Source organism: Gobio gobio, assembly GCF_949357685.1.
Source record: "Gobio gobio genome assembly, chromosome: 12".
Classification (NCBI taxonomy): Eukaryota; Metazoa; Chordata; class Actinopteri; order Cypriniformes; family Gobionidae; genus Gobio; species Gobio gobio.
Window position 1 is genome coordinate 9,563,952 of NC_137105.1, and position 23,327 is coordinate 9,587,278.

Below are 23,327 nucleotides of genomic sequence, written 5' to 3' on the forward strand. Positions count from 1 at the left end.
TCCTTTATTTGGATTGGACAGAAATCTGACACGTTTCTCTTCAACCCTTTAAATGTGCAGTCTTGGATGCTGTCAGAAGCATACTGGTGTCAGTTAGAGGAGAGAACCGCACACAAACTTGAAGCAGACTTGAGAAGAACGCAGAAACAATGAAGTCCTTCATTGGGAGTTTGGTATATTGCTTCTCTCTTCTGCTGGTGGATCTCTGCGAATCCTATGACCTTAACAACCCATCCTACATTTTGGCCCAAAGTTATGCGCAAAGAAGAAATCATGCGCTTCCACACCGGACATTGAACCCAGCAGGTAGGTTTCTGAACTTAAACCACTATTTTAGTTCCAACTGATGTATTATTTACATGTTTAGTGTTTGGTCTTCAACTGCATCACTGCAATGGAACATATGTGACCCTTGACCACAAAACCAGTCATAAGGGTCCATTTGAATAAATGGTCAAGCTGATTAAATTATGCCATTGATGTATGGTTTGTTAGACAATATTTGGTTGAGATACAACTATTGAAAATCTGGAATCTGAGGGTGCAAAAAAGTCTAAATATTGAGAAAATCGCCTTTAAAGTTGTCCAAATGAAGTCCTTAGCAACGCATATTACTACTAATAATTTTTTTGTATATTTACAGTAGGACAAAATATCTTCATGGAACATGATTTTTCCTTAATATCCTAATGATTTTTGGCATAAAAGAAAAATCGATAATTTTGACCCATACAATGTATTGTTGGCTATTGCCACAAATATACCCGTGCGACTTAAGACTGGTTTTGTGGTCCATGGTCACATTTATGGTTTCATTATTTTACTTGATGCATTACAAAAAAAGATTTGTTGACTTGTGCATGGTGTAACCGTAATATGAATGTAATTTATAGTAAAATGCACAATGTTAGAAATATGTTTAGTGCATTTATAAGAGCATATGTGAAAATAAAATGCATCCACATTTAAGCATTGAAGGGCTAGTTCACCCCAAAAATAAGAATTGTCTTCATTTACTCAACATGTATGACTTTCTTTCTTCTGTGGAACACAAGAAAATCTTCTGAAAAATGTATCACTGTTGTCCAATCAATAAAAGTCAATGGGGTCCAATGTTGTTCAGACCCCCAAAAAATTGTGTTCCACAAAATAATGAAATACATACAGGTTTAAAATCACATGAGGGTGAGGAAATGAAGAAATATTTTTGTGCAGACTATCCCTTGTGTATGAATGCATTCAAAAAGTGCATGAATGCTACAAAAAAGCATTTGTGGGATATCTGTGTTTAACAATGAGGAATTGGGGCATGTATTGCAAACAATGCCAATTGTATTTGTTTGACTGACTTTCTGTTTGCCTAATTTCCTGTTCCTCTTCAACCTTCTGATGGTCCGTAGTATACAGGACTAAATACTGGTTAGATGGACCTGATGACCCTAACAAACAGAGGAGGAGGATTGTGCCCCATCTTATCCCAGTAGCTTATCCAGGACCCACAGCTCCTTCTCAGCTCTCAGTTTATGACTGGCTCAAAGACATACCAACCACTAAAGTTTATAATACAAATAAAGACCAATCTCCACCTGTGGCACGCAAGCAGATGAAAGGGGAATGGGCGCCAATAGTTTGTCGAAAAGTTCAAGATCCAGAACAAACAGTTGTAGTTAAAGGAGAATCAGGGGAAAGGACAGGTGTGTCTGCCGGGGTGTCAAATCACCCACTTGTTGTTCCGCAACGACAGTATTCAGGTCCAGAAAAATCAGTGGTTCAATCAACAAACAACCAGCCAACCTTTCCGACAATTGCTCCCGAGACAGGTTTTCACCCATCAAAGCCATCATTGACGCATTCCTTGACTTTGGCAGCTTTGAATCTCTCCCTGCCTCAGAAATCCAAGCCACAATCCTTGTCAAAATTGGCACAAGAATCATATTCACAAGGCACATCAGCCCAATCCCTTCCAACCACTACCATGTCCCCTGAGGCATATCCTCAAAGAACCTTCTTCGAATCCCTGCCAACATCCACCCTTACACCAGAGACATACTCCCAGAGCACTTTATCCCAACCCTTGCCAAAGTTCACCTATACTGAAGGGTCATATCCTCAAAGAATCCCACCCCAATCAGTCACACTAGAGCCGTATGCCCAAGGTGCCTTCCCTGAATCCCTGTCAACATCCACACTGACATCAGAGACCAATCCCCAAAGCGCTTCACCCCAGCCTGTGCCAATGTCCACTCCTAGATCAGGGCCATATAATCAAAAGATCCCTTCCCCATCTCTGTCAACATCCAAACTGACACAAGAGGCACATCTTCAGACCCTCCCACCACAGTTCTCACCAATGTCTACTTTGCCACAAGAATCATTACCAGAGGCACCAGGCAGGATTATTACCCACGGCAGGATAGCCATCACAGGGTCGACAGGTATATATCCATAATAAATAATACTACTGCTCCGTTTAACCCTCCATCTATTCATGCAGGGGTATCCAATCCTGCGCCTGGAGGGACAATGTCCTGCCATTTAGATCCAACCAACCCCAACATAATAGCCTGGAAGTTTTAGTAATCCTGAAGACCTTGATTAACTGGTTCAGGTGTTAAAAAGAATTGGAGCTAAATGCTGCAGGACAGTGGCCCTTCAGGAGCAGGATTGGGCACCTTTTACCTAAAAGCAGTAGCGACCCTAAGGGTTCCTTGGGTGTGTTCACACTTGGCATGTTTGGTTCGAGTAAAACGAACCCTGGTGCACTTGCTCTGTTAGTGCGGTTCATCTGAACATGTGTGAATGCCATCTGAACCCAAACAAGTGGACAGAGACCGCTGAAAAGATGGATCTCGGTCCGCTTCCAAACAAACTGTGCTGCGGTTCAAATGATATATGAACGCAACACAGAGCAAAGACATGTAAACGAACCAAAAACAGGAAGATGAGACCCTAGAAAGGACAGAATGCTCACGCATATCGTTTTTTTTTTGGTCATAGTCACGAGTTTGCCCATTACAGTTCAGTACAGGCATCAGAACCACGTCTCCTCGCAGCAGATCTTGGTTTGTGTGTGTGACGGAGGGACTCCTTTACACATTTAAAAGCTCTTCACGAGTTCTCAGCTGGTCAAAATACCATCAAATGCAGCCTACGCACATACAACAAGCGCATTTAGCCCAGCCACAGCATTGTTTTGGATGTTTGGCAAGTTCCGTCTCAAAATTGGCAATACGTCATAAAAGCTGACCAATCAGGTTGTGAATGTATCCCTATGCCTTTAAGTTCAGAATCTTTTGGTTCGGTGATAAAAATGCCAATCGGAGCAGGAGTAAATGTTTTGGGGTTTTTTTGGTCCAAACGAAGCGAACCGAACTACAAGTGTGAACACACCCTTTGTTTCAAAGATGGATGAAGCAAAATGACATTAAGGGGCCGATTATTTGTTCCTGTTGTAGGGGACCTTACAGATCAGAAAATGTGACCTTTCATATTCCAGAAGCATTGCGGTATTCCAGTGTGTTGAAGTATGTCATTTTGCTGAGGTCCAGTGGAATTTGTTTTAGAAGTAATTTTAAAAGCGACCACACTCAATATTAATTAACTCTTTCCCTGCCAAACATGAAATTTCCCACGTTTCCGTGTTTTCACTGTTATACGCTAGGGCCGCTATTACACATCTTCTGAATGAGTTCAGAATCTCCTGATCAAAACACAGGCGAAGAAGACGCAGAAACGAGCGATCTCATATTTAAGCAGATACATATGAAAAATAATGCGAACATTAAACAGCAAATAAATCAAAACTGCCAAATGTTACAGAATGAAATGTCGACCCAAGACGAGCTTATAGGACTGTGAAGCTTTGGGGGTGTTGATGGACTCGATCTACTCCATCTGTGGTTTGATCATCGTTCTGAATCCGATCTGGATGTAGTCTTTGTCAAAAATGTAATTTTTGCTCAAAATGTTGCTTTTTTTTAGGAAACTTAACCATATTAAAGTTTTGATTAAAAAAGAATGCATGAAGCTAGAATAAAACAGTTTTATTTGTTTAAAAGCAGAGTTTTCTGTTCTTTCTTATATTGCATGTCCTGATATTAATACAACAAATTATTCTTATATTTTTGTGAAAATGGTCAAAAACACTGGCGCTGGCAGGCAACTTTAAAAAAGAAACGGTGACGGGGAAAGAGTTAACCAACTAATCTAATTTAACTGTTTGCATGCAAAGTATATGCTTTACTCATATTTACCATTCCACTGGGTCAAACCATATACCATCAACTCTGATTGTTTTACTAATCCTTTAATGGACTAAAACACCAGTCTTCATTATATCATATAGACATTGAGTAACACGACTTCTAAAGTGCTTAATTTAACTCTCAGCAACAGATTCACAGTGCAGGAGCCGCCCGCTGGACCTGGTGTTCATCATTGACAGCTCACGTAGCGTGCGTCCAGGTGAGTTCGAGAAGGTCAAGATCTTCCTGGCTGACATGGTGGACACTCTTGACGTTGGGCCCGATGCCACACGTGTCGCAGTGGTGAACTACGCCAGCACGGTGAAAATCGAGTTCCTGCTGAAAAACCATCTTACGAAGGACACTATAAAGCAGGCCATCAACCGCATCGAACCCTTGGCTGCAGGAACCATGACTGGTATGGCCATCAAGAAAGCCATGGAAGAAGCCTTTACTGAAAAGTCAGGTGCACGGCCTAAATCGAAGAACATCTCAAAGGTTGCCATCATCGTCACCGATGGACGTCCTCAAGACCAGGTCGAGGAGGTGTCGGCTACAGCACGGGCGTCAGGGATTGAGATTTACGCCGTTGGAGTGGACAGGGCTGACATGCGGTCACTGAAGCTCATGGCCAGCAATCCACTAGAGGACCATGTGTTCTACGTGGAGACCTACGGTGTTATTGAGAAGCTCACCTCGAAGTTTCGGGAGACGTTGTGCGGTAGGGTTAATGCAAAAGAAGGGGAGGTGGGGGTTCTATGTCTTTCCTTTTTACAGGATATGTATCTCAATCCTTGGGAGTGGGTGATGATTCATTCTCTGGAAACCAGTTGAGTGTGAACACCAAATTTCAAAAAGTAATTTTCATCAGACATGAAAACAATTTAAAATACATTTGGCATTCATGATAATTATTGTGTTGTCCAGAAGTTTGAATCGTCGGATCACAACACATTCTGAAGGAAATCTTTCTTCAGTATGTGAGTGCTGATAAAGTCCACCGATCATTCAAAGAAGCATTCTTCTACGTTTGGCACATTCGAATGCTTTGAATCCGCTAATATATGTGCTTCGCATCCTATTTTTTGTGGAATGAAGGTCTTGGAATGGAATGCTTTTGAAATTTAATATTGTCAATGTCTTCAAGTATGTTTTTCATAGAAACCTCAGATAATTGAGAGCTTTGAATATTTGACTGACTGTTTGTGGATAATTCAAATTGTTTGTCTTTTTCAGGACGAGAGTCGATCTTTTGGACATTAAAATTGCTCAATCAAGTGTTGCGCTATAGAAAAGTGCTTGCTCGTTACGCCTTTAAAGTGTACAGATAATTTGCTTAGTGCAGCTGTCAGCTAGTCACCATAACATATTGATATAAATGCTAAATGCTATGCAAACTAAAGGCATCAAATTTGCTGAGTAATTGTATCACTTAAGAGCCCATAAAAGTCCCATAAAGTTTCAAGTGTGTCTTATACGGATATATATTTTGAACAAACTTCCCCCCCGTTAGATGTAATGAAACCCAGGCAGTTGCTTGCCCATGAACTTACTCTTGCTAGAGTGACCTCATCACTCAGTCGAGTAATGAAAGCTTGTTCCAGGTATGGACGCCTGTGCCATGGGACATGACTGTGAGCACATATGTGTCAGCAGTGGCTCCTCCTTTTACTGCAAGTGTCGGAACGGCTATATTTTGAACGAAGACCAGAAAACATGTTCCCTAAAACGTAAGAGCCAGCAGATTATGCTAACTGCTTTACTTTAGATTTTGAAGACATACTTAGTACAAACATATTTGATTGTATCTAACAGTGACTAATCGAAGCTCAATAATAGAGAATGCTTACATTGCGAGAATACTTGCAATTCTACTTGACTAACCTGTTTAGCTAGCAATTGCTTGCCAGCTCTTTATAAGTGTTCTGATTGTACTACTTGATATCATATGATGGCGGTCTATGATTCATTCATCTTATTGTGTGTGCTAAGTTACAGGTCACATGAAGATGTTCCAAAACCTAGTGAGCTAACTTGCTGTTTACTGCCTGCACAGGCAACTGCCTTCCAAGGGAGCATTCTAACCGTCATGCAAACTCAAAAGTGAAAAACTCTACTCATGTCACACAAATATCACTTAACATGAAGCATACGGCAGACATAATTTATTTTTTACATATTTTTTTTTACATGTATTGAATGGGCATTCCAGGCATTTTAGAAGGCAGCATAACCTTGTGGCTCAACAGCCTTTGTGCCTTAAAATGCTTTGGGCAGCTCACTAGGTTTTGGAACAGAGCTGTAATTTAGTGATGTGTGTGCAATGTAACATTATTTTTCTCACTAGCAGCTGATTCAACCTATGCAAAATCACTGTTGAATTACCGTGGACTTTCCTGTTCTGTACTGTTCCGTTGCCAGAACAGTACAGCAATAACATCAATGTCAGTGTTGCTGTAAATCTGAGACAGATGACAAACCATAGCTAATTTATTGGAGGCAGATTGTATTTCATATGGGGTAAATGGAGTAGATTGCATAGAGGTGTATTGGTTTTTGGCTTGAAAATGCCTGGCAATTTTGCTTGACTTTTTCAGTAAAACAAGACACATTTATTTGAAAAAAACATTGCATAAAATATTAAGACTTGTTTTCAGGTTTTATCTTGAATGTAAATGTATTTTGTCTTACGGCACTTTTACTTAAAAGGATAGTTCACCCAAAAACGAAATGTTTATGTTTATCTGCTTACCCCCATGGCATTCAAGATGTAGGTGTCTTTGTTTCTTTAGTAGAACACAAATTAAAATGTTGTCGTTGAAAAGTGTGATAGTCGTATAATGCATGTCAATGGGAATATTTTAGAGTATGAGAGCTATGAGAGTAAAAACACGTAGACATATGAATCCATATTAAACCATGCGGCTCGTGGCGACACATTGATGTCTTAAGACACAAAACGATTGGTTTCTGCGAACAGTATTTATGTAATTTTTTTACCTCTTATCAGACGAATGTCATCATTCCCAGCGCCATAACTTCCGGCGAATAAGGTCAAAATACTGGCGCGATCAAAGATATATATACGTAGATGCCTCATTCGACCGATCCGTGCAGGCACTAATGAGGAATCTATGTATATATATATGATCGCGCCGGTATTTTGCATGTATTTTGACCTTATTCGCCGGAAGTGATGGTCCGGGGACGGCTGATGCAGAGCCATAGAAAAAAAATGAAATAAAGTTTTAAATATGGATCTTTTTCTTACACAAACACATCGATTGGCTTCAGAAGGCCTTTATTAACACCCCGGAGCCGCGTGGAGCACGTTATTTGACGGACAGATGCATTTTTTAGGGACTTCAAAAACAGAGCAACTATTACTGTTGGATTAGCCAGGACATTTTTAATATAACTCAGATTTTATTCGTCTGAAAGAAGAATGTCATATACACCTCGGATGACTTGAGGGCGAGTAAATCATGGGTTAATTTTCATTTTTGGGTGAACTATCCCTTTAAGTAAATTTTTTTTTATTTTTTATATTAGACCTGAAACCTGAAAAAAATACTCATTAAGAATAGGATTGTTTGCTGTGTGAAGTTCAAAGCTTTTATTTTTCTAATCATTGAAGTTTTGAATTAGTTTATTGAGCCGGTAAGCTTGGCAGTGCTATAATGACATTTTCCACCCATTGTTTGAATCCCCAAATGCAATGGAAATATTCCTGATGTTTTTCTTATTTGTTTTTAAAGAAATGACCGTGTACAGTATAGTCATTGTTAATGTCCTATGGCTTGTTCCAGATATGGATGCCTGTGAAATAGGACACAGCTGTCAACACATTTGTGTGAGCAGTGGCGACTCTTATCGCTGCAAGTGCCGCTCAGGCTTTGTCTTGAACGATGACATGCGAACATGCTCCATTAGAAGCGCTGGGGCTTACGGGCGTGGTGACAGTGTACACAGGGGTGAACGAAACAGAAAGAATGATGGCGACCAAAATGGTGACGGTAGTGCTAGTGAGTTATGATCAGAAATGACTATGACTTCATTCATGTCATTTCAGTATCTGAAAATCGAATAAAGTTTCATCAAATGACTAGAACTAGTTTGTGATCCAATATCTATTGGATATTATTATTATTATTATTTTAACAAAAAAGTTCTTAAAATGTTAACTTTGCAGAAATGTGTCCCAATAGGGTTGGGCGATATGACCAAATTCTTATTTCACGATATGATAAATTGAATTTCACAATAACAATATATATCATGATATAGCTATTTAGTGTTTTTGTGAAGCAAATTACAAATAATAGGACAAATACAATATAACAAAAATATGAATTCGTTTTTTAAGGTACAAAAATGTAGTTGGAATTAGTACAGAAAGGTAATAATTAAATGTAAAAATTACATATGGCATAGTCGTCACTGCATTAATCAAATATAAATGTATTCTTATTAAAGCTAAAAACAAGTTATTCAGTCAAGAGCTGTTACATTCTCTTTCGTTTTTATTCACATTTATAAAACAGGCAGGTTTATTAGGCTGCTGTCACTTTGGGCCCATTTCCACTGCATGGTTCAAGTGACCCAATTCCGATTTTTTCCCTCTCATGTGACACAGATCGGATACGACATGTGAACGTGTAAGCAGGAAAAAAAACCCCGCATGAATTCCGATATCCTCAGATCGGATTCAGGCCTCACTCATATGTGGTAATAAATCCGATTCGGATACGTGGTAATAAAATATGATTCAGATACGTGCGTTTGCGTCTGCAATGGTCAAATCGGATATTCCCTAGTAAATGCGAGTCGTACGTCACTGAAAAAGGGACAGAGGCGAATAACATCAACTCAAGTGGACACAAACTGTGATCAGATGACACTAATGGCTCTCCTCTTTTTTCTCCGCCTTACGAGAGCAATGTTTTGCTGACCTTTAAAGATAGTGCGGAAAGCAAAACATTGAATAATTATTTGGTCTGCGTCCATTGCATATCGCGCCATTTTACTTCCTTTTCCGGGTCAGAACGTCTTGTTTCGCCAGTGTATAGTGTAAATGCAAATATCAGATACGGCTCACTTTTAAAAGATGATGTAAGCGGGTCGTCAAAAAAAATCGGATATAGTCACCAAATCGGAATTGTGCATCAAGACCTGCAGTGTAAATGCGGCCCTAAAGACCATACACACAGATCAATTATACTGATACACAACGGTTTACTGTCACTTGAGACATAACTATGAATACTGCACATTCCGACATAATTGCATGTATATTTGAGTATATCAATATATATATCAATATATATCAATTGAATATATCAAGCGCAATAAGACGTGAAAGAGAACTGAATTTGCACCCTGAGAGACTTTCTGTGCACGTGCTGACTGACACACAGTTGCTGCATTTCCATTACCCTTCAAATTGCGCAAATTGAAATTGAGAATTGAAATTACGGCCAATGGAAACACGTCAATTTCGCAAAAACTCCCATATACCAGCAAAAAGTTTTTACGCTCGCAAGAGGTGGTTTTCCGGGCAATTCGAACAAAGGAATATTTCACAAAACTGCAATGGAAATTTTTTCGCTTCTGCAAGTAACCTGGTGTATGCAAAAGTCGATCATTCTTTAATGATGGCGTGGTATGTTTTCAACAGAAGACACGAGGTCTTTATTAAACTCATAAAAGACAAATTACAGTAATACTGGATTCTAAAAAAACTAAGAAATGCCACAATTTATCAAGACCTTGAAGCAGATATGAGGGAGAAACACCTCATAAGTGGCTGCTCCCAAGTAAAAGGGGCTTTCCTAATGCTTGGATAACACACATCCGTCTCCTTCGATTAAAAATAATGGCTAATGCAGTGGCTGTGATATAGGCTACTAACATCCGTTGCCCTAATTTTTGGAATGACTTATCGCAAGAGCACAAAAAAAAAAAAACGTTTTAGTCGCATAACATAATGGAAACGGCGTCATTTTGCAATCGTTTTAAATCGACATTTAGAAAATACAGCAAAAGTTTTCCACAAATCTGTAGCTTAATGGAAACCCGGCTAGTGTAAGCGCGTGCACAGAAAACCGTGCCTCAGCATGTGAACGCCAATTTAGTTCTCTTTCACGTCTTATGCACACATAAAAGTTATATTTCTCTGCTTTTGAACATCGAGCACGTCCCAAATTCGCACTCGCCTTCTCAGAGAGGCAGCTGTGCGCATACTTTGGCATTGTGCCATTCAGCAGGAGCACCACACCAAGTTCTTTTTCAGGATATATTGCGCTTATAACTCTTCTTAAAGCTACACTGTGTGATATTTTCCCCCATCTAGCGGTGACAAGGTATATGACCATCCAGTGAATATTAGTTTCTGTTCTTCTCAATTCCGATTTCATTTTAACTCCTATGGTGGCCGATTTAGTCCAAGATTAACATGGCTTCCAGTTCAACCTCGTCCACATTCGACACGGTGCCATCGAGTGTTAAAACGCGAAAAGGTATGTCCCTCTTTGGCTAATTTACTTTCAAGATGGAGGGCCAACATGGCGACCGGCATTCGAACCCCTCACGTATGTATTTTCAATGGCATATTATAAACTTACGAGAATACTTTATTACCTGAAAGAAGTAAATATACATTAATGGGCACATATATTTTTGAAAGAACTAAGTGTTTTTTAGCTAAAAATAAACTAAAAAGGTTACACAGTGTAGCTTTGACATCAAGCACGTCCTGCTCTTTATATTCTCATTCATGCATTTCATCACTCTGAAGAGTCAATAGTGCTATATATTTACATTCCCTCACACAATATAGCAAAATATCATACTGTGGTAACGATATATATCGTCATACCGCCCAGCCCTATGTCCCAATAGATATTCTGAAAGTCAAGTAGAAAAAAATAATCCTAGACCTATTGGCCGTCGCTGTGGCTTATTTCAGGTGCGGATGTCTGTGCGTTGGGCCACGACTGCCAACACACTTGCGTCTCCAGCGGTTCTTCCTATTACTGCACGTGTCCCCCTGGCTTTGTCATGATGCAGGACAAGAGATCATGCTTCAAAGCCAGTGATGCTGATGGTGATGGTAGTGCCAGTGAGTTTTCTGTTTTAGACCTTCATAAATGGTATTGTTATCATACCATTTTATGATAGGTTTCTTTAGCCACAGCAGCTGAGGATTATATAAATCTGTTTGTTTGTTTTTTAAATGTAATATACTTTCAAGGAGACATAACGGTGAATAGTTTGAATAGTTCTATTTTCTTGTATGTGTTGCTGAGGTTTGTTAGCTTCAGGGCTCTAGAGTTTTAACTTATTGCAGGTCTGGACTACTGTGCGCTGGGTCATGAATGTGAACACATTTGCGTCAACGATGATTCTTCCTATCACTGTGAGTGCCGGCAGGGTTTTGTGTTGCAAGAAGACAAGAAAACATGTTCCGAAAAACGTAAGAGCTCAACCATATATTCCAGAAAATAAATGTTTTATTTGCTGGAATAAAACATTATTCTCTGTGTGGTGGTGGTGCATTATAATGGCTTTGAAATAAGTGGTGGGCAATGCCTAACGTTTGGAATAATTCTGATTTTTTTAATGCTCACCAAGGCTACATTTATTTGAAAACAAAAAATACTGTAAAAACAGTGATTTCTTTTTGAATATATTGTAATTTATTCCTGTGATGGCAAAGCTGGTTTTCTTTAGCATCATTACACCAGTCTTCAGTGTCACATGATCCTTCAGAAAATGGGATCACTAAGCTTCATCTGTCAGTGTCTTATAATTTCTGACATGTTGAGTCAGATGAACACTGACTCAACATCGATGTAAACCCATAATACGTAACACTCTCCCAATGTTGTGAGAAATTCAGAAATGAACAACATTGCATAAACTGTGTTGCACAGTGTTACACAGTTGCTAAAAGACTTTATGAAATAACTTTCACTTTGGAGTTTGGGGTAGATAATTTGCTCTGTAATTATTACCCTTAATTCAAATCACCCCTTGCGAGGTATTTCTGTGATATTTCTTGTTTGACTGTGATGTGAAGAGGTGAAGGTGGAGATTGTTCAGGACCCTTGCATGTGTGAGGCCCGACTGGCTTTCCAGAGGCAGACGCAAACCTCCCTACAGGACCTCAACGCCAAACATATCCTTTCTGTCTTAGTGGAAATCCATGATTGTTGCTCTTAAATGAAATTGAAATGTAAATGTTGCAATTTAAACCCTTTAACCTTAACAGCCTTTATACTTGCTGCTGTCACAAGAAAGGTTGAGCAAATGGAAAACATGCTGGGACGTGTGTAACGGAGCAACTATTGGTGAGTAATGATTCTCTGACATGATTTTTGATGGATATTATATTTAAAACAGTCTTACTTTACTTGTTCATCAGGGTCCACACGCTCTGTGAGCTTTCGGAAGTCATCAGCAAAGCTTCATCACAGGCCACGGTGATCTCATGAACCTCTTCATGGCTTCAAAACACCTGGAACACAGTTTCACACATGTTCACAGATCACTGAGAAGTCCCAGAAATGAATATTAATTGTATTCAAATAGAAATGAATATTAATGGGAGCTTAAATAATGCAAAAAGGATTGATTGTGTATGATGTGTAATGATTTGATTTTACTCTCCAGAAATGGCCATTTAAATATCTATTGTAATCTGTTTTGCATTGGATCATTATCTAAGGTGTAATTTTTATTGCTCATGTTCAATATTATTATTGTTTAAGCTCATGTAGACTCTCAAGTATAAATAAAGACATACTGTATTCTACAATATTTATAATCAAGCAATTTAATCAATAATATTCATTACATTAAAACTTGAAATACCTTTAATTAACAGTCTCAAAGTCTCTTTGTCCGGTTCATAATATTTGCCTTGATTTCATAGCACATGATGTATTGAGTACATTCAGTACAGACGACCCTATAGAAATCATCATCACATAGTTCAGCTAGACAGACTATAGGTTTAACAGTAAGATGTCAAAAACCTGTCTGTCTGCAACCAATGTGAGATGTGCCTGAATCAATATCTCAAACATAACAGACCAACTGTAGACCTTCAGTCTAGCCATAGACTAAACATAATCATATAATCATTGGTCGGGTGAAACTGCACGAAAATATGTTCTTGACAAGCTTTGTGGGATTATGACTATGTAATCCCACGATGCACTATACAAACATTTGAACATCCCACAAATTCTAAGACTAAGAACATCAAGATCCCTCTCTCTCCCTAAATTAATCCCATCTAAAATCGATTCACAACCCTCTGGCATTGGAGCGTTTTCAATATCACATCAACTGATATTTCTCCATCGCCTGTTAAAGCAAACATAGAAAGTATTCACCTGGTTGCAAGGAGATGAAAGATTGTTTTTTTTTTTTTTTTTTTTTTGGAGAGGAATGATCAGATTCAGTCAGTGGCCACCTGACTGCTCAAGGCTTTGCTCACATTAGACAAGTGTAATGTGTTAATTCTCACAGCAAACACCAATATTTGGGTCCAAAGTGTGAGCAAAGATCATTCGGTTCAGTGCAAAATCCATCTCCCTGCCAGAATATGAGGTCTTGAAGTTAACTGAGATCTGGGTGAAGGTGCACCAGGCGCCATTGGTGCATTTCAAACTGTTCACCATGCAATGTGAGATATTCAAAACCGTTTTGAAGTACACAGCGGCCAATATTTCTGCCGTCTGAACCTTGACTGGCACACTTTGTTGGTCATAAATGATCCTATTCACTTCAAAGCATTCCCTGTGTACACATATTTCATCCACTTGCCTCTCAAACCATCTATTCTGTCAAAGACTGGGTGAAAAACAAGTCTGGTAAAGATTTTCACATCCTAACCTCACGGGTAAGCATGGAGCTGAGAAATTCCCCAGCAAATCACGAGAGTTAAAGAGGTTAGGTATAAAAAAAAGTTATGCTGAAAGACAGTACATTGACATAACCAGAGGTGAATTTCTGTGCACAGTTGCTGCTTGTAATTGTGAGGACATCAGTAGAAATGTAAAATTGCAGAGGCCAACAACATTAGTTGTAAATGTGGCACTTTGAAAGTTAAAACTCACTTTAAAGTGGTCAAAGTCAAAGATTTAGTTCTCAAGCACAGCGCTAATTATTACACTCCAGCTCAGAAGGGGACGCTCGCATCTTGCCAGTGCACAGAAACATCAAATCAGATTGCAACGAACGATCTAATCCTCATGAATATTAACTACGTTCAGTGACTGGACCAGTGACTTGACGTTCCAGGAACGGTAGTACGTACTAATTAATATTCATGAGGTGACAGTCGCCAGCAGCGCGTCTCATGGAGGACAGCGAACTCATAATCCTACAAAACGCACATAATGAGTTCAACAGTAAGAATTTTAAACGAGCAGAGGAATTATACACACAATTCATCGATTCCTGCACCAAATCCAGGTATTAATGACTGTAATTTTAAGTGAATAAATTAGTCAGAAGGACACTGCCAGTGTAAACATTAGCACAGACTGCATGCAAACTGTCAGGTACACACATAAAATACTTTCCCCCTGTTTCACAGACAAGGCTTAAACTAGTCCCAGGCTAAAATGCATGTTTGAGCTGTTTTAACTCAAAGCAACTTGCACTGACAGATCTTAAAATATTTCAGTGCCATTGTTTTGTCTCAAGATGCACAGCAGTAATGTTTTTTTTTCTAAGGCATGCTTATAAAAGCTACTTAAATGTCCTAATTGAACTAAAGCCTAATCCTGGCTTAGTCTAAGCCCGGTCTGTGAAACCGGGCCATTGATTAGCTTGTCATTGGACCTTTTTCACATCATATTTACTACAATGTTGTCAAATTACTAACCAAGATCATGTACCTCCTTTTTCAGTCCAAACACACAGTTATATGGCATGGATAATCAAAACTTCCCCACAAAGTTTAAATCACAAATTCATGTGACAGAACTAGAAGCTAACATGTGTTTGTATCATGTTGTGAAACATGAAGTTTTGAAGAAGTCACTAAATTAAAGGTGAACTATGTAGGATTTTTGCAGTAAAACATCCAGAAACCACTAGGCCAGTGTTATATATTTTGTTCAGTTGAGTACTTAGAATATCCCAAATGTTTTCAACTATTTGTAAATCGTGAGAAATTGCTATTTTAACCAAGGAACCGGGACGTGTGAGCTATGCGTGTGAGGGAGTCGCCTGTCGATTGCGTCATATCTGCGTTACCCTCGGTATTCCGGTTTTATTTAGCAGAAACGCTTTACTCTCACTGCAGTGTGAACAAGTGTCATAGCAGCCGCCGAGCGAACGTCATAACTTCCTTTTCAACACACTCAGATATATCTAATACGATAAACAGAGTTGCGTTACCTCACACTCAGCACTGGAGAAGAGGAAGTGCCGCCGGCAACCGTGTCATAATAAAAGTCCCGCCAGCGACTATGCCATAATAACAGTCCCGCTCTTCAATCGCTCCTGCGGCCTTGCTCAGCTCCACAACACTCCTGCTCTGCTTCAGACTACAGTAATGTTAATAATCGCATCCATGAACATGATTTCTGCCCAAGTCCTATCCTGACTGTTTCCCACCGGCTGTGAGGTGAAGACCACATGTCCCGAGAATCTGCGCTCAAACGTGGCGTCATCAAACTACGCCTTTGTTTTGAACAGGCGACCTCTAGTGGACGGAAAAGTTACATAGTGTAGCTTTAAAGGGGTGGTAAACCACGTTTTCACTATTCTAACTTTAGCTAGCGTGTAATGTTGCTGCTTGAGCATAAACAACATCTGCAAAGTTACAACGTTCAAAGTTTAAAGCAAAGGGAGATATTTGCTTTTAAAGAAATCCATTTCTAAGAACTACAGCAAACGGCCAGCAGGCGACTACACACATTCCTCCAGGGCTGGTGACATCACCAGGCTCAATATTTACATAAACCCCTCCTCCGAGAATATTAAATAGGGGGGGGGCGGGGGCGCCATTTTGTATCGCGGCGCTGTTGTGGTATAGTTAGGCTGGAGTGTTGTTGCCGCGATGCCGAGGAAACGCTGTTATATTCATCCGGATTGCAGGTCTGGGATACTTGCTTTGTTCAGCCTTCATAGGGACAGGGGTGCGTTGCAGAGCGTTGACCATACAGCATGTTATATGCACATGTGTATGAGACAGAAGGAAACAGGCGCGTGCGGGGCTCCCGCAGCACATCTCACGGAGGGAAACTTCCACAATGTTCGCGAGTTCAACACCGGATTTGCACAACATCAGCTGCGTGAGACAAACGCGGCCAGTGTGTGAATGCACGACGCGCGCGGGGCTCCCTCCCGCAGCACATTTCACGGAGGAAAACTTCCACAATGTTCGCGAGTTCAATACAGGATATGCACAACGGCTTGTCCTGAAAGCTGGATTTACAAACAGAAGCTGTTTACGGGCCACAACCTGTAAGTCTGATTTATTTTTCATCGATGTGTTTTCCTGTAATAGGTTGTAGCAAGGAAGTAAACAGATGACAACGCTGTTCTGCAAACCAGTCTGTTAAATGCTCATTCATACTTAACGTTATCCGACGAACACCTATCGTTACAAACACTAACGTTAAAATCTCAACTGCGAACTTGGCATTAGTGTAAAAGATTCTTTGATTAGAGCTTTTATGTATTATTTATCTACAGGCATGCTAAACATGGTTCTGTGTGTGATTTGGCTAACTTACTAGTAAAGCCAGTGCTTAGTGTTTTGGGTTAATAGTTCTTGCGACAGATATTTGGCTATAATCGTTCTAAAAATACAAAAGTAACAGTGCCATTCAGTAGCGATCACTATAGATCCGCAGCCTTTACTCTTGAGGACTGAACAGGTTCTGCTCGATCATCTTCACTAAAATGCTCTGTGTCTGATTCGGGCTCAGATTGGTATGGTTTTATTGACGCCATTGTTTCTAATACTGACCAAAGCACAGCCTCCAGGTAAGGGGCGTGACGTTTCCAACAAACGTGCACTGCGGTTAGCGAATCACAACACACTGGGCCAGCTAACCAATCTGAGCCCATCGCGTATTTTTGAGGGACTGGCTTCATACAACCCGGAAAGCATCAGACCGTTTTACAAGGAGGGACAGAGCAGTGTAGAATAAAGGTCAAATATATGAAAAATAAGGCAATTTTTTTTTTTCAAACGAAGCATGAACACATGTTACAGTGCACCCCACAAACACAATCAAGCCTTCAAAACAATGTGTTTTACCACCCCTTTAACATTTGTAGGATCACTAACGTATAATTGGTCAGGAAACAAATTATTTTGCCTTTACTTATACTTTAATCGATTTTAGATGGGATTCGTTTAGGGGGAGAGAGGGATCTTGATGTTCTTAGTCTTAGAATTTGTGGGATGTTCTGCACACACACACACACACACCCTAGGTAGTTAGGGGGGTTAGGGGGCATGCTCCCCGAGAAAATTTTTATTTCTCTGATCTACATATGTGCATTTTAAGACGTTTGAAGGGCAAACAAATTTAGAGAAATTGCTTTAAAACTAAGTCAGTGGGAAGTAAATTATTTGTCAATTCCTGCTCTCTCCTCATCTTCATCACTCTTTATTTTTCTCTCATTCTCCTTATCTTCCCCTCCTACAGCAGTCAACAAAACATAGGGTCAATTTATATTTAGAATATTTTTTATTAATCACTTTCTAAGATTTTTTAAAAATTCATTCACAATATGTACACATTCATTATTAATCGTATGCATTATATGAAGAAAACGGATTCGTTAATGTTTCTTGTTCTCTCACATTGACAGTTGCTAATTGTTACATTAAATCACGTAAATTATATACGTATTTATCTATTTTAAATTAAAAATGGCAAAATTAGACAAAGGTTTATTAGTTTGCCTGATTATTTTTATCGGTAGTTTAACATTTAATTCCTAAAACAGCTGCCAAATATGAAATGTTTAGCTACTTACATCTTATCTCGCACTTTATGACCCTTTACTGAAGCGTTGCGCTGGAATTTGCGCTCAGCTGCTTCAGTGAACATAAAGCCCGCCTACTTTGTTTTGATTGGTCCTCTTAAATACTTAAATAAAATATTTTTTTACGTTGACGAGCGGTGACAGACCGCAGGCAGCTCAGATTAGAAGATCTTGGTGCTGTGCAATATCTGCTGCATTAAAGTAATACTATAGGCAATTATTTCACAACATTTATAGCCTACACATAGGAAAAATAGAGGTCCGGATTCGAATTATTGGCTGTCATTACTTAAAATAACACCTGTTTATTACAGAAAACGGACTTAAATTCTGGACCTTTGGCAGTTAGGGGTGGTTGAAATGGGTACTGTTGTCCAAATTCAAAATATTGTTTGTTTGTCTGGTAAGACCAGGCTACGTGAACTCAGCATGTTTCCTAAATATCTGCATACATATTATGATATTTTTGTGCTTTAGTACAGTCAAAAACTTACATACAGCACCTTTAATAAATTAATGTTTTCACTTGTAATCTCGTTTATATGTACTCTAGAGACTGTAACGCTCCAGATTTGGCCATCGCCTATAATAATCGAGGGCAGATGAAGTACCTCAGAGTGGATTTCTATGAAGCCATGGATGACTATACTTCGGCCATACAGATCAACAGCCAGTTTGAAGTGCCACTTTATAACAGAGGATTGATACACTACAGATTAGGTAGGTACAAAGTTGAACCGTAAGGCTGTAGATTAAGTATTTTCCTCATACATCCCACTTTGCTTGTGAAAAACTTGTATTTGAAGATGAACAGGGGCACCAGCCAGAATAGATTAAACTAGCTCAGACCATCCAACCAGCTAAGCTTTTTTCCCCCCAGATCATTATTTCTGTCAATCTATTGTGTTCCACTAAGGGGTGCTGTATGATTTCAATGTGTTTTTCCTCCCAAGGCTTTTTCAAGGAGGCTGAGAGTGACTTTCGGAGAGCCCTGGAGCTGAATCCTGGTTTTAAAGATGCTAAAGAAAGTTTGAGTCAGACACTCCTGGACAGTGAAGAAAAGTGGAAAAGAGGCTACTGATGAGTGCTAGTCAGTAAAACTGTTGAGTCAACAACAAGTTATGTTGTCATGGACAATCCAAAAGCATGTGATTGTGCAGTCATGACATGAGTGAAAATTACATTCAAACATGAAATGTTTCTTTATGTAATTACAAATCCTGCTAGCATTCCTTCAATCTTTGTCCAGTCCTGTGGGTCACTGCTCAAGATGTATTTGAATACAGTTCTGAATAAAATGCATGACGGTGTACATTTCAGAATACTTTGAATAGTTATTTGATTTATCAATTCAGAGTTCCTTCCTACACATTTTCCATTTCAAAATTCTGTACTTTTCCAGACTTAAATTTCTAGACCTCCGTCCAAGCGATTTTTCAGACCAAACGGTTCATTCATGGGTCAAAGACAAATAAGGTTTCAAAATAAAAAAAATGTATTTGTATACATTATATAACGGTTTCCAGTTGTATTTCTTACTTCATTTTGCAGTTGCAGTGGGAATTGATACTTTTAAATGTAAATTTGCTGGTCGCACCACCTGACATTTCAAACTCAATTCAAATCTAACAGGCATTCACTTGGACACCTATACAAATGTTTGCCCATAGGCTAAGGTTATATATACATTTTTAAAATCATATACACATTTTTATAATGACAACACATTTTCAACGTTTTCCAGGGGTCATACCACCTGACGTGATAAGTTGAATCAACCTCATCATAACTCAAAAATGTCAATTTATCTAATATTTATGGGAGGGTGACTAACATTGTTACTAATGGTTCTTCTGTGTAATGTCATATGCTATCATATGTTTTTTTTTTAAAGTAACATTGCATAAAATGGCATTTTTATGTCAGTCGGACAAAAGTTTTTTAAGTAATAGAATAGTTTTGTAATAGGACCGATACACTATTTTCCCTCATTTATAAGGAATTTAACATATAATCGTTCCAAACTATTTGATTAAGATTTTTACTGAGAAAATTAACCTTTTTATTAGGGGCCAAGCACCGAAGGTGCGAAGGCACCTATTGAAACCGTTCCCGTTCCTATTATTATTATTATTCATCTTCTTCTTCTTCTTCTTCTTCTTCTTCTTCCACCACGAAGTCTATGGCAGCCCATAGAACCGTGTGATAAAAAGTTATGAAATTTGGCACACTTATAGAGGACAGTCTGAAGTGTCTCCATAGCAAATGTGGAGTCTCTAACTCAATCCCTCTAGCGCCACCATCAGTCCAAAATTGGACTCATGTTTATGCTAATAACTTTTGAACCATAAGGGCTAGAAACAAAATTCTTTCGATTCGATTACACCCTATGACGTCATTTTCCGTCATAATATTTTTCCCGCCATTTTGAATTTTCCGAAAAACCTACTTTTGCGAACTCGTCCTAGACGGTTCATCCGATTTGCAAGAAAATTGAACCAGATCATCTTCAGACCATGCTAACAAAAAATCTTGCAAATCAAGTTGATTCATCAAATCGTTTTCGCATTAGTGTATTGTTACTAAACTCGGTATGTGACTTCCACGCCATGCCCTGAAGGTACTCAAAAAGTTTTGGGGCAGTGCCACCTTGTGGTCAAAAGTTATAACAAACTTGACAAAAATGCTAATAACTTTTGATTAAATTAGCCTAGTTTATTGAAACTGGTCATAATACAGTCATTGGCTCATGCCGAGTACATTGATACCAATTTTGCCATATTTGGCAAACTTTCTTGTCCTACATCTTGTTATTTGCTAAAAACCTACTTTTGCTAACTCGTCCTAGACGGTTCGTCCGATTTGCACGAAAATTTAACCAGATCATCTTCAGACGATGCTGACAAAAAATCTTACAAATCAAGTTGATTCATCAAATCGTTTTCGATAAACGTGCAAACAAATTTTACGTAGCGGTTGCAAAAACACACTTAAGGCTATATCTCCGCAACGCTTTATCTTGTTCAAACCAAACTTTGTACATGTCATCACAAGCATGATTTGAGGCAACATGCAGTGTTTCGGCGTAGCGCCACCTACTGGTCCGGAGATACAAAAAATAGCTGTTTTTGCTTATAACTTTTAAACCTTTTGTCCAAAAATCATAAAAGTGGTCTCGTTAGATTAAAGACTGCATGCCGAGTCGTCTGATATTCAATTTTACCATATCAGCTATTTTGGCCGTCAGCCATTTTGAATTTTGTGCTAAAATACTATATTTTACAAACGCATTAGTCTATCGTTACGAAACTTGGTATGTGTCTTCCGCACCATGCTTTGAAGGTACTCAAAATGTTTTGGGGCAGTGCCACCTTGTGGTCAAAGGTTATAACAAAATTTACAAACATGCTAATAACTTTTGATTAAATTAGCCTAGTTTAATGAAACTGGTCATAATACATTTATTGGCTCATGCCGAGAACATAGATATTAATTTTGCCATATTTGGTCAAACATCCTGTCCTCAATGTTCTTATTTGATCAAAACCTACTTTTTCAAACTCATCCTAGACCGTTTGTCCAATTTCCACCAAAATTGAATCGTATCATCTTCAGACTGTGTCAACAAAAAGTTAGGGATTTTGCATCAATAGATGAAACCGTTTTTGTAAACCGCAAAGACGAAGTTGAGACATGATGCCAAAATAACTCTTGAGGCTGTATCTCTGCAATGCTTTGACATATTGGCATCAATCTTTGCATGTGTCATTGTTCCCTTATTCTGACCACACCACATCAATTTCGTAACTGTGCCACCTATTGGTCAAAAGTGATAAACCATTAACTTATATTATCAGTGACTCTATAAATGATATTTTAGCCATTTTGCCTAATCTTCTTAAACTGTATAATTGTTTATTGTTGCAGTTGGTCTGACACTCTCAGACTACAATGCATTTTCAGCCTTTTGCATAAAGTCATCTTAAAATGTGATTAATTGCTCATTGCTGCAGTTGATCTGACACTGCCAGCCATTTTGGCATGTCTTGTCTTCTTCTTTGCGCTTGGCCCCGGTATTGCTGCTTGCAGCTATATTTGCTTTTTTTCTGCTTGTACGTTCCGACGGTCGCACCACCTGACATTTTTGGTCTTTCAAACACCACAACTCAAAAAGTCAATGAAAAGGGTTTCTTATAAAGGAAATATTGTAGATCAATTTGATATATGACATGTATTTATTAAAATTCCTTTTAAGAAAATAATGAATTTGGACACAAAATGTACATGTCATGTCATTGACCCTCATACAGAATTAATATCAGCATTATATTTGGTATGTATTAGAAATGATTAATGTAAATGTTTTTATTTCCTGTTTTTTTTTTTTTCATTGGTTTTCTCAAAGCAATAAAATGCTTACATGATGAGAAGAAAACGAAAATGCTTTATAACCTGCATATATTCACCGGTGACACATATGGTTTGATGTTGCACAATCACCAAACAGCAAAGTACAGTCCGATTTAGATGATTCTGGTTTGAGTGGCATGTGTTTTGTGTAATGAAAGTGTGCCTATTTGACAATCAAAGAATCACTAAACTTTTAACATGAAAACACTTTTATGATACAATTATTTTTTTGAAATTTTTTATTTTAGAGAAGTGAAGTGACGTGTGGCGACCCATACTTGGAAATTGTGCTCTGCATTTAACCCATGCACCATAAACACACACCCAGAGCAGCCATATTGCTGCAGTGCTCGGGGAGCAGTCGGGGGTTCAGTGCCTTGCTCAAGCACCGAATGCCCGTCTCACCTCAGTCGTGTTATTGAGGGTGGAGGAGAGTGCTGGTTATTCATAGGGCTTAGATTAAGCCAGGAACAGACCTTAGGTAAATTAGGACATTTAAGTAGCTTTTATAAACATGCCTCAAAAAAAGAAAAAGAAAAACCATTACTGTGCTTCTCGAGAGAAAACAATGGCAGTGACATATTTGACATATTTTAAGATCTGTCAGTGCAAGTTGCTTTCAGTTAAAACAGCTCAAACATGCAT

General features: G+C 38.8%; 2 protein-coding genes across 2 annotated transcripts; both read left to right on the forward strand.

The window, feature by feature from the left end:
* Positions 1-80: 80 nt before the first annotated feature.
* Positions 81-12,467, forward strand: matn3a (matrilin 3a; the record flags this gene model as incomplete). Its single annotated transcript, XM_079832222.1, has 4 exons — positions 81-306; positions 1,401-2,435; positions 4,390-4,965; positions 12,325-12,467. Exons 1-4 carry the CDS (start codon positions 150-152, stop codon positions 12,465-12,467), a joined length of 1,911 nt encoding a protein of 636 aa, XP_079688348.1. The 5' UTR covers positions 81-149.
* Positions 12,468-14,528: 2,061 nt separating this feature from the next.
* ttc32 (tetratricopeptide repeat domain 32) lies at positions 14,529-23,203 on the forward strand. The gene is made up of 3 exons (XM_079830893.1): positions 14,529-14,729; positions 18,826-18,992; positions 19,226-23,203. The coding sequence occupies exons 1-3, from the start codon at positions 14,614-14,616 to the stop codon at positions 19,351-19,353; spliced, it is 411 nt and encodes a 136-aa protein (XP_079687019.1). The 5' UTR covers positions 14,529-14,613; the 3' UTR covers positions 19,354-23,203.
* The last annotated feature ends 124 nt before the right edge of the window (positions 23,204-23,327 follow it).